The sequence below is a fragment of the Micrasema longulum genome, unplaced genomic scaffold (assembly GCF_059751315.1).
Source record: "Micrasema longulum isolate JH-2025_06_02 unplaced genomic scaffold, ASM5975131v1 h1tg001512l, whole genome shotgun sequence".
NCBI lineage: Eukaryota > Metazoa > Arthropoda > Insecta > Trichoptera > Brachycentridae > Micrasema > Micrasema longulum.
In genome coordinates, this window is record NW_028278696.1 from 243,852 (window position 1) to 256,960 (window position 13,109).

The window sequence follows — 13,109 nt, forward strand, 5'->3', positions numbered from 1 at the left end:
CTACAAAAATTTGCTACATGTCTACAAAAATTTGGAAAAACACAAAATATTGTTTAAATTATATTATATTATGAATGCCATTTAACAATAAAATTATTTAATAGGTTATTAATTATTTGTTCAAATATTTCGTCACTTAAAAAAATATTTAAAAAACATTGTAATGAAAATAAAAAGAGTTGCATAACTCGACACCATTACACGCGCGGTAAAAATAAAAGCATTAAATTATATGGCGAAATTTCTCGAAAATGTAAGAAAAAAATATTTAAATAAAAACGAACTGCTTTGAACGACGTCACTAATTCATTTAAATCAACCAATGAAAAAATAATTATGAAAGATTTCCGGTTTACTTACCGTCAACGGGCCGGTCGGCATACTTAACTGAGAAGAAGCGGAAGAGAACTTGAAACGTCACACGCGGAGTTATTTCAGAAAAACAAAACTTTAAAAAATCATAGCGCTAATAACAAGACACATAAGAAATTTATAAAAACATTTTCGCTTAGTTTAAAAGTCTATTAACAAATAATAAAAAAACACTGAGTTTCCCTATTAAAATACTCAAAGAGTGTTTGTTCGTATTATCGGACGCCCCCGGAAACCTAAAATATCGAAACATCCCAAATACTTATAATCTAGCACGGATTTCAAACTGTTTCCCGTCGGGGAAATAGAAAATGATCTCAATTCCCTACTCGGAAGTAGAAATAACAACAGGAACGACTACTTTAAAAGCCGTGAAACCCTTGCTACAAGCAGTCAGTTGGCCGGTCAGCAATAGTCAGTAGAGTTCAGCCGATTCTGTATGATTTTTTTTAGCATGTAATAAACACACAAATAAGAATTAACGTCGGTTTCTTTGCTCACCTGCATCTGAGGTTGGAGCCCTCCGCATCGTCAAGCATAAATCCTACAGTATGTAGCCGATACGAGAGCAAAATACGATTTCGACAGAATTAGAATAATATGTATGGGATATAAACGAACTTACGAAACGAAGATATGACATGCTAAGGAGTCTAGAACCCTCTGTAAATGCTGTATGCTGTATGCTGTATGCTGTATGCGACATCGGCAGTCTGGCCAGAGATTTCATGATTCAGCGGGCAATCTGTATTGCGCTAGCCTTGGCGCGGCGCGCGGCACGAGGCGGTACGCGGTGGCGGCACACGACTACGTTAACGGTATCCTACGCAATCAAGTAGAGCTGATTCCACGAACACTATCCTCTTTTCCAACTCAATTATCTTCCCAAATAAAATACACTGAAAAAATATTCCACGAGTAATTATTATTAAATTAGCGCATGTATGTTTTTAGCGCTTTATGAACATTTAAATGCCATAGCATAATTTTTCTGAATATACATAGCGGCGTTTACAATAGCAACGGCAACAACAATATATTATTTTCTTTTTTTATGATTTATAGCGGAAATTGACCAATCTGCTTTCCTTCCGTGGTTTTATTTACTTTTTATATATCTTGATATTTTGATATTTTTTTACTATGTATTATTTAATTTAGTACTCACGGCTGTTAGTTATTTGGCATGTATATAAATAAATAAATTTATTACCACATTTCTTATTACGGTATGAAGTGAGTTTCTAGGAACTATATTTCAATTACCATTTCAATTATCTTTGTAAATTCATATTCATATCTGATTTTTTTTTTACTTCGTCTTCTTTGGAATTTTATTATTTATTATTTATACCTTGGTTTTCTGGATTGTTATTATATTGAATCACATGTCATTAAAATTTAAATTTACTATGTTTTTTTATAAATTTTTGTTTATTTATTTATCAAAAACATACAAAAATACTAATTATCAAGTCCTACTGAACTGTATAAATTGCAGTTCGTCAGCAGGTGCCTAAAGTTAAGTTCTAATATATATACGTACATAATCGTATCTCTTAAATTCTATAACATATTAAAAACTCTTGTTACTATGGAAAAAAAAATACGTATTCCTATGTGCATCGTAAATATACGAATATTACACGTAGAATGATAATAATAATAATTTGTCCAAATAAAAAAGGAAAACACAAAAAATTTCAATACAAAAAAACACATTCTTTTAGATTTTAAGCGTGTATTTTTTATTGTTAATTATTATGGCTTGACACGGGCACAGCTAAAAAGCCTTTATAAGTTCATTAATATTTTAACGAGTGCAATTTCAAATAATTTTAAAAGAATTAAAAAAAACATTTAAAATCAATAAAATAAAATGGTAATCGGTTACCCATCTAAACGATCATTTCGGGAAATCTCGTCAAATTCTCAAAAAAAAATTTTTTAATATTACAGAATTTGACCGTTGCAAAATACAATTATTTCAATATTAGCAATGTTTTTCAAAAAACCTAGCTTACATTTCTCGCATGCTAATGATATTTAATAATAAAAGCAGCAATTGTCACTTTGGTTTACCTCGATATTTTTTATATTTAATCAAAACTATCTCCTCGTATTATGAATATTTTTTTATTATAAATTGAATGCACAGGCTACATCCTTTAGAGATAGATTTAAAATTCCGATTGCCGAAACCTTTATTTCCAGTTAATAGGTAGGTGAGGGTGCAGGGTATATTATTGCATCTGTTTCTTGAATTATTACATTAAAGGATTTATTGATTTGAACGACGTGCGTCGGAAAGTCAATTCATATTATTATCAGATTTCTGGAAATATTATAGGAGATTTAAGGGTGCGAAATAGTCAAACAAGGTTCGCAGCGGACGTAACAATATTAATTAAGTAAAGCATTGAGATATTAAAAAATATTTACGTTAAGAAAAATAAGTAAAGTTTACTGTTATTTCTATATGTACTACGAGAACACAAATTTTCTAAATATTTGTGAAAACGTTAAGTATCACAAGCATGTTAATTTTTTATTCCCCTTTATATCAAACATAATAATATGAAGAACGTTATTACGCCAGTAAAAAAATTCATTATTAGGTTTATTTATTGTAATTTTCTTTAACTTTTAAAAACAAAAAAAACATTGATTTTCATGTAAATTTGTGTGGAGTCGAACCTAGAGAAAAATATTATTTTCTGTCAAATGCAAAATAAGTCTGAGATAAGCATTGGAGCAGGACGGATGTTGTGTCGGGTGTTGTTGGTACATTCACCTACGAAAAGCGTGTTTTTACGGAGCGTATAAAATGCCTAATTCACGCGCACTCGCTAGCCTGCTACCTCTCTTTAAGCTCCTCGCCGAGAACGAGGGTGCAAAGGGTCACTTCATGCTACTTCTAGTTTCGTACTTCACGCCGAGCGAGTACTTCAGCGAACAACTTACGAGTGAGAGGGAAGAAATTCAGCGTCACAATAAATTGTATGTAGCTATCCTTAGCGGCTGTTCATATTAGCAAACATATCCATTATTAAAAAAGATATTTTTAGACTCGAAAATACATTTCTCCGTAAACCTGTAAGGACTATTGGTATGACACGGCGGACCGCTTATTGTGGACATTTCTAATGGCGCAGATCCCGCCAGAGTGGAAAAATTCACGATCCTGACTTCCGGCGCGTTGTTTATACCCCACAGACAACAGGCGGCGGGGGACGCAAATAATAAATCACCCCCACACACACAAGGGAAACAGAAAACAAATCATTTCTTGTATCGACGGAATAATTCGCCCTCCCTCCACCGGAGAACTTTGTTAGAAGGAAAAATTTCGCCGTCTACTTGTCAAGTGAAGACGTTCATGTATTATAATTATGAAATAATAATATAAATCAGGCAAATATATCGCATGAAGAAAAAAAAAATCTTACACTCATTATTTGCATTTTGTTTATTTATTTACTTGTTTCAACTATAAAAACCTAGTATCAATATATTATATCAGTGCTATTTATTTGTATTTCCTTTATGTCTAATGTTGTGGAACCTCTCATAATTATTTGCGAAGTAGGTACATTTTAGTATATTTTTCAGTTATTTTACCGCGATTTTTAGGTCCTTATTTTTTACCTAGTATTTTTTAATGCCTTTATGCCTATTGCGAAGGATTTGAAAATCCATGTTTATTCAGTATAGCAATTAAAACACCAACATGTAAATACTATTAAAAAAAAACATCATTTTTTACAGATTTACAAAGAAGAAAAAATAAACAAATTTGTTGTGAATATTAAGATGAAAACTCGGATACAAAAATAATATCGAAATTCCCAAATTTCACAGAAGTCATGGTCAAAATAGTTTTGTTTTCGAAGAAATAAAAGTAACCCGTGTGAAAACAGCATTATATTTTAATTAGTATTAGGTACTATATCATAATTTTCTGTTTTTCTTTTTACATAAAATATTTTTATTTTATCATGAATATTCGAAATTAAATAACTTCAAATTACTAATTAACTGTAATAGTGTTGACCTCGTCGTGTAATGGTCAGCGCGTTAGCCTTCCATTCAAGAGGTCTCGGGTTCGATTCCCGACATGTTTGATATGAAATATTTATTAAAAAAGATGTTTTCACACTAAAATATATCATAGTCCCTGGACCTGAAGCGTAAAACTGATCATCTCATATTCACGCAACAAAAATGATTAAGATACGCTGATATTGGTGAACCAATGCAATGCCCTACGCACCATTAGGTGCAGAAAGGGAATGATGAATGAAATAATGTGCAAGTCGCTCTCTAAGCACAAGAAGTAATCTGTTTTTTTGAAAATTTACAGTTATAACATTAACTAAATTTATAAAGTAGATTTTTTTTTTTTTTTAAAACAGTTTGTTTTATGTAACTTACTATATTAATTAATAAACAAACAAAAGGTTAAGAAATATGTGTTGAATAATTTATAAATTAAATATATGCATTAGAGCCCACATCAGAATTTGTGTGCCCTATTTCAAGATTCAAAATTTAAAAAATAAATATACAAAATTTAACAAAATATTAAATGTATAAATTTATTATTGTCCTTGCTTCTGGCTTAAGAATCTTGCTTCGTGATCTCTTCAAAATAAATATTATAAGATCTTTATTTCATTTATGTTTTCAGATGTAATAATGGGGAAAACATTTTATTTTTTTATTTTAGCATAACTAGAAACAAAGTTGTCGATTATAGTGATGAATTATATATAACACAAAACACTCGTGACAGAAAAACCAATTTGTTTTTTTTCAACGCAAAACACCCACGACAAAAAAATTTAATTTGATTCTAATGATCTCAGTAAAATGAACGGAAAAAAGACTCCGAAGGAAAACGTGCGCATCAAAATTAAATACAGATAAGGGACAAAATATAATATATGGTATTGCATTGTGTAGGCTGTTTTTGTTCGGGTGGTTCTGGCACTCAGAGGACACGATGTTTAAAAATGTTTCGTCTATCTACTTTCTTCACAATACGAAGGGGAGTGAGATATTAATCTCTGGGACGCGAAGAATGTTACGGCCTTGCTGTGGACCTACCCCCACCTCCGCCCCCATAAGCACAAACCTTCCAGGTCCCTTCCCTACGTAGGTACTTGGGTGGAATTCCACACAATAAAGATACATTACGTAATATATATTTTGTTCAAAAGCAGGTGACATAAGAATAGGAAATTATTTTAGGCTTAAGAGTAATAGCAGAGTTTGTTTAATCTTTTAAAATAAACCTCCATTTTCCACATTTTTTTACGCCTAACAGACGTATTGTTCAAAACGCAACGTTTTAATTTTAACGAAATTAGTTTCGCGTTAAAATAAAAACTTAATAAATATTAATTGATATACAGTATTGTGCGAATTAATGTAATAAAGCACCTTATGATCATAAAAAACGTTTTTGATGAATATTTTGATATGCATCTGACATTCAACAATAAAATATATTGTTTTAAATACTATATAATATGTTCACCATTTGCTTTTATAACTGCCTGTATCCATTTTGCCATGGAATCAATTCAATTTTGTCAATTTTACTTTCGCATAAAAATGTCTGCCTTAAAACAGGTTGTACCTAGCTACGCAGACTAGACATAATCCAGAGAAATCTATTACCTAAGTTTGTATGTAGTAGATAAAGAAATTGGTTTTTTATTGTTAATAAACCATTATTATTATAATATTATTATTACTTTATTTTGTCTTCCAGAAACCACATCTGAATAAATTACAGCTTTTTCAATCTTTATCTTTAATGGTGCATGACAATTTTCGTATTCTAGATTTAGAAATCACACACAAATTTTCCATTTAGTTCAGCTCAGATGAATTTCCAGGCCATTCAAATAGAGTTATTTTTGATGATTAAAATATTCAAGAAGATGACAGAGCTACATCCTGTTGAAGTCCAGCTTACCATAAGAACAACATTTATTCAGTTCTGCAGTCAATTCATCATCTTTGTATTATTATCTAAGATCCAGTCTCTATATACAAACATCAGCCCCAGAATATTATCTCCACAGGATTTTTCACCGTTTGGTCAATATGAGCCAGAGAAAGTTTTTTATCCCTATGTTTAAAAACAATACAATAATCTATACATGGACAACTGTAAGAAAGAAATAGAATGTATGGGTATTGAAGCAAAAAAGGATAACTTTTCACTAAGCTGCTTGTTGTATGCTGACGATGCAGTTTTGTTAGCAAGCAGAAAGGATAATTTGAAACAAATAGTCTCTAGAATGTTTAATGTATGCCTGGAGAGTGAATTGGCGATGAACGAAAGTAAGTAAAAGTGATGGTATTTGAAAGGGACAGTGAGGTTACTGACTGCATAATGAATGTAAACAACGATTGTCTCGAACAAGTAGAAGAATTTGTGTATCTGGGAAGTATGTTTTCAAGTAATGGAAGAGTAGAAAAAGATATTGAAAGGAGAGGGAATGCGGACAACAAAATGAATGGCGGACTAAGCACAGTAATTGCTAATAAGAATATATCATTTGAAGCTAAACTGGCAGTGAACAACGGAGTTTTAGTCGCAACACTTATGTATGGAAGCAAAACATGGAGCTGGCAGAGAAAGGATGAAAGCCGAGTGAACGCGGTTGAAATGCGATCTCTTAGACAAATGTGTGGGAAATCAATGTATGACAGGGTTACGAATGATGAAATCAGGCGAGAGTGTGAATCTTAGTCAAATGTAATTAATAAGATTGAGAAAGGGTCTCTGAGATGGTTTGGTCACGTAGAACGAACGAACGACGAAAGAATGGTAAAACAAGTATATATTGCAAAAATGAACGGTAACGTGAGACGAAGACGTGGCATGATCAGATAAACCAAAATCCTAAGTCTGGTCATGTCAAAAGCAGACAGAACCGAAGGGCATGTATGACAAGATGTATGAATGTGAAAGAAGCTAGGAATGTATGCCAGAAGAGACGTGTGTGGCAGTCCATTCTCTATGCTTACCCTTACGGGAACATGGCGTGATAGTAGTAGTATTCAAACTAATTTTGTGCGCTGTGCCAGCACGAGAAAGTGGGTCTCATGTGAAAAAAAAACCTTCCTCCAGTCTTTTGCAGTCTATTTTAAATATTTTTTAATCTTTTGCTTCTTTATCTGCTCCAATATGAGCTGTTACTTCTGTAGTCAAATTGTTCTTCTTCTAGATTTAATAAATCTTTTCGTATAGTTGTCTTAAATCGTCCCTCAAGTGGTGGCCGAGTCTCGTTTAAGTTCGTTATTTGTATTTTAGTGGTTAACTTACTATCTCTGATTAAAAACATTTTATCTATTTTATGCAATTACAATTCGTTGGACAAAGTAGATTCAATAAAATATTTTGGTTTTCAAATAGAATAATAAAAACGTATTTTTAAAAAACTTATGTACAGCTTTAAAATATTAAGGAATGTGTGTCTGAGCTTAAAACTTCTACGAAACGTATATTTTGCACTATGCCTAAGCATGATTGGATACGATATTGTGGGCTGGGGTGGAGCCACTTTATCTATCATCATCATCAGTGGCGCTACAGCCCGTTGTGGGCCCTGGCCTCCTCCAGAATTTGTCTCCATTCATCCCTGCACCCCGCGGCTCTTCTCCAGTTCACTTCATCTATACTAGATCCAATTATTAAAGATCAAAAAGCAATTATACGAAGCATTTTCAGAAAACTATTTCAGAGTCATTCAAAACCACTATTTAAGAAATCAAAAGTTTTGAATGTGAGACAGATATTTTTTATGACCCTGTTAAAAGATGTCCATGGTAAGAAATCTCAACTAGTTAATATACACTCCAAAAAACCAGAGCAACAACTAAAGGTAGTCTTATGGTTCCTCAAATAAAGACAATTTTTGCCCCAAGACCCTCAAGTTTAATAGAACCTCGACGCTGCCATAAGCTACCTCAAGAAATCACTCATTCTTCCGAAAATAAATTTTCAGCTGAAATTAAGGAGTGGCTCCTCAGAATTAGAAGAAGTCAGCTGTATGAAGTTCTAAGAATAAGAATTCAATGCTGCCTTCAATCTTCAATATTAAATGTCTATTTTTCATTAATTTGATTTGCACATTTTTTTTATATCTGTAATTTTCTTTACTTAGGTATTTAGTTTTTGGAATTGAAACTGTTAGTCGCTAATTAAAAAAAAAAATTAGTTATCATTTTTTTCTTTAATATGTTATATTTTATTTTTCCTTAAAATTGTTTTAAAAGTAAATTTAAAATTTTGCAACTTGTTCATAAATCTTTTTAATATTTTATTTTTGTTTTTTCTTTATTTTAATTAAAATGTAGTACTTTAATTGTTTTCATAATATATTATTGTGTAAATATATAGTATATATATATATAATGTGGATTTATATATTATGTGGATTTATGAAAGGCAGAGGATGTATGGATCAAATATTTGCTCTGCGAAATATAACAGAAAAGTTTCTGGCTAAACATCAGAAACTTTTCTGCGCATTTGTCGATCTGCAAAAGGCATTTGATAGAGTTGACAGAGAAAAATTGTGGAAGGTTTTATCGGAGTATGGAGTGAATGGTAACCTGACAAGGGCTATTGCGTCACTGTATAAGGACAGCACAGCATGTGTGAAGGTGAATGGGTCATTCACATCGTGGTTTAATATTCCGAAAGGAGTCAAACAGGGATGTGTAATGTCACCATGGTTGTTCAACATATACATCGATAACTGTATGACAGAACTGAAATATTTGAGGATGGGAGCAAAAATGAGTGGTAAAACTGTCTTCTGTATGCGGATGATGCCGTGCTTCTTGCTAGCAGCAAAGAAGACCTTCAATTCTTGGTAACAAAAGTTTACAATGTATGCAAGAAAAGCGATTTGCTTATGAATGTTGATAAATCGAAAGTGATGGTTTTTGAAAGGGATGAAAATATAACTAAATGTGAGATCAGCGTGAACGGAGATATTTTGAATCAGGTAGAAGAATTTGTGTACCTGGGAAGTATGTTTACTAGGGACGGAAAGGCCGAGAAAGATATTGAAAGGAGGGTGAGTGCCGGGAACAGGGTGAACGGTGCACTAAAATCTACTTTGGCAAACAAATGTTTATCGCAGGAGGCTAAACTAGCAGTTCACAGCGGAGTTCTAGTTCCGACTCTAATGTATGGGAGCGAAGTATGGAATTGGAAAAATAATGATGAAAGTAGGTTGAATGATGTCGAAATGCGATCCCTCAGGTGAATGTGTGATAAAACGATGTATGATAGGTGCACAAATGTCGAGATCCGTGAAGAGTGTAAAGGCTGAGACATGCATTATTGACAGAATCAAGAAAGGGGTGCTGCGTTGGTTTGGACATGTAGAGCGAATGGACAGCGAAAGAACGGCTAAAAGGATCTACGATGCAAATGTTGATGGATGCAGAAAACGAGGAAGACCGATAAAGACATGGCACGATCAAGTCCATCAAATACTTGAAGATGGACATGTATGTAAAAGTAGGAATAATCGGCGTGCGTGCATGAGAAGATGTATGAATGTAGAGGAAGCGAGGTCTGTATGCCAAGATAGAGTGTTATGGCGTTCTATCCTCTCTGCCTACCCCTACGGGAAAACAGCGTGATGGTTTGTTGTTGTTGTTGTTGTTGTATATATTATAAATGTAGCTTTAGAACAGGTATTTTTGGATCTAGTGAAGCTGCTGTGATTATTTTCTAGCAATTAAATTTTTTGAAAAAAAACGAAAAAACAAAAAAACTGAAAAAACGGATTTACTTTTTTTATCAGCTTAAAAGAATTTCTAAAAATATATTATGCAGTATTTAAATCAGTATTGGAATATGGTATAATTGGATTGGGATGATGACAAATGATGGCAAATGACCCATTACTCAAACAACTTATTAATACACAAAAAACTTTTATAAAAAATATCCCGAAATTACTATTATTTTCAGAACGAGCTTCCTCAACATGAACGAAAAACGTTATGACCATAAAACAAATTTATGCATAATGCATATGTTTTACTTATGTATGGATACAAAAATTATTCAATACCTCCCATGATACCAAACATAATTATTTGAGTAACTAGATATTTCACCCTAATGCCGCAAAAGCAATCGCTTTCGGTCAAAAAGGATTGGTCTACTTCTCCATAAAAGTGCAAAAAATACTTGCATTGTCCGTCAAGACAATTAGTAAATACAGTAATTATAATTCGCTATTCAGATATGGATCATGCTTGTGAGATGCGCACGGATTGATAACTGAATCAGGCCAAATAGGTAGAAAAATGATTTTGTTTATAGTGTTTTTGTTTGTAAGAAGTTTTATGTGTTTTTGTTACTTTTACATGTATTTGAAATTACGATTTAATTATATTTGATAAACCATGTTTTTAAATGAAATAAAACGTCTCTTTCGACATGAAGCACGCCAGTGAGGGAACATTATCTTTAATCTAAAAAAAGTCATAAAAATTGTTTTAAAAAATAAAAAATTAGCACAGTAGTTTTTCTCCTACATTTTCCAACTCCTCTTGATTCAATTGACCCTGTTTCTCATTTCAACTTAATAATCTTGCAAACTGCTTCCTTACTCACAAAACATTAATTTATAATCTCGTTCCGAGTCATTGAAGTGTGTTCACTTAAGGTTATTTCTTTTTACTTTTCCACGGGACGATATCCATGATGAAAACCAACTCAAAAACACTGTTATCGAGTCGCTTCAAAATCAGTCATTCATCGAGAAAATTATTTAAAAATCGACAAGCACCAATTTATACTTCTAAAAAATCAACGAATTATAATTTATAATTTTTGGCACCAAACAATGTTTTTATACGTAAAAAAATACTATTATTTCATCAATTTGCACAGAACTGCACATATATTTTCAATTACAATCGTTAAGTTTTCAGAAAATGAGATGTTCGAATTTTCAAATAAAAGTGATCGTGGCAATGTATGCTTTTGTAATTAACCATTTTTATGATAAATTTACTTCATGTAGTTTACAAAAATTTTGGAATGTTTTGTTTACTATTTTTGCAAGTATATTTTGCTAACGCTAGTGTTTACCAAAAAATGCGCAAACTCTTATGCTTGAAGGAAAACTTATACTGTCATGTTATTAATATTTTAAGTTCGAGACTAGTGAAAATTAACTAACCTACTTTTTATTTTTTTGTTAAAAAAAATAAGAAAGATAAATACTTGAGTTCTCTTTATTTTTCTTTAATATTTACTCAAGTATTTAAATTTTCAGACCATTTCAAAAAAATGGTAAATAACTTGTGCTGCAAAAATGGTAATCGATGTGGTGGAGTGGGATTTGAACCTCGGACTTTTGGCTCGTGAGTCCACAATACTATCACGGGACCACGACTTGGATCATTTTTTATTTGCTTATTACATACGGCTTTCCTTCCATTATTTTATTTGCTTATTACATATCTCGATATTATGGTGTTTTTCATTATTTACTTTTGTATTATTTAATTTAGTACTCACTGTGTTATTTGGTATGTTATTTATAATTTTTATTTATTTCTTTATTACCCATATCTTAATTATCATTTCAATGAAAATTTTGTATTATTTTGTATTGTTTTCAATGATTCTATTATTATGTATGTTTAATTATGTAACTTTTAATGTTAGCTTCTTTAGAATGTTATTATTTATTTTTTATACTTCATTTTTCTGTATTGTTATTCTATTGATTCGCATGTTAATATTATTTAATAACGTATTTTTTTATACTTGTTAATTATGATGGTTATACACCGGCACAGCCTAAAACGCCTTTTTTATGAATAAATCATTTTGATTTGATGTTCGTTATTTTTTAAATGACACTTATTTCGTATAAATTTTAATGACAAAGTAAAAACCTTGAAAACAGTTGACTTTCAATTGAAGATTTAAGTAGTTTATACAAATTAATAAAAAAATAAGTGTCAAATGTCAATTCACAAAGTGACAAATATTTTTAATATAGAAAAAAATGCGTTTATTTATTTTCTTGCTCATAAAAAGGGGGTTTTTATCTTTATATTCCTGGAATAGTTTAGTGTTGTAGTTATTTTGAAATACTAATTACTACTAAATCTTATTCGGAGCTAGTCTTGAATTGTGTATTAATGATTTCTTTGATAAATTTTATTTTCAATCTGCAAATTTTGTCTTTGTTAGGTATTTCAAATACAGAATAAGTATTTTTTTAAGTGAGTTAGCTTTTAATTTAACACTTACTTATTTAAAATCGTATATTAATCAAGTTATCTAAGACATTTAAAAAAAAATAATACCAGACGTCTAGAGATGATTTTTTAATGCATAAAAGTTGATTTAAAGAATAAAACATCTTAAAAAGTAATCGAAGGATAGGAAGTTAGTTGAAATGTTTACTTACATGCAACTTCTATATGTGCAGGTTGACTCTTGATTTGTCCATTTCCAGTCCATGCGATACAAATGCAATGGAAACGATCCTTGCTGAAGTACTCTTCAACCTGGTTTCTAGTGATGTCACACTCTGCCTCCACTATCCGCACTCCAGACTGGGGATCCACAAACTCCATCTGTCTGGATCCTGGCCACCGCACTCCATTGCATTTAAAGTACACCTAAAGAAACAAACAAATAATCTATGTCATGTTCGTGTAGC

At 31.6% G+C, this 13,109-nt stretch overlaps 1 protein-coding gene across 2 annotated transcripts in view; it reads right to left on the bottom strand.

Moving 5' to 3' along the window:
* The window catches only part of LOC148275098 (netrin receptor UNC5B-like), a 227,067-nt gene that overhangs the window by 86,946 nt on the left and 127,012 nt on the right, over window positions 1-13,109 (bottom strand). For both annotated transcript variants that reach the window (XM_088236137.1, XM_088236138.1), the window contains one exon: window positions 12,855-13,068. In XM_088236137.1, the coding sequence (XP_088092263.1) occupies window positions 12,855-13,068 (214 nt within the window). The remainder of the gene's footprint in view (window positions 1-12,854; window positions 13,069-13,109) is intronic.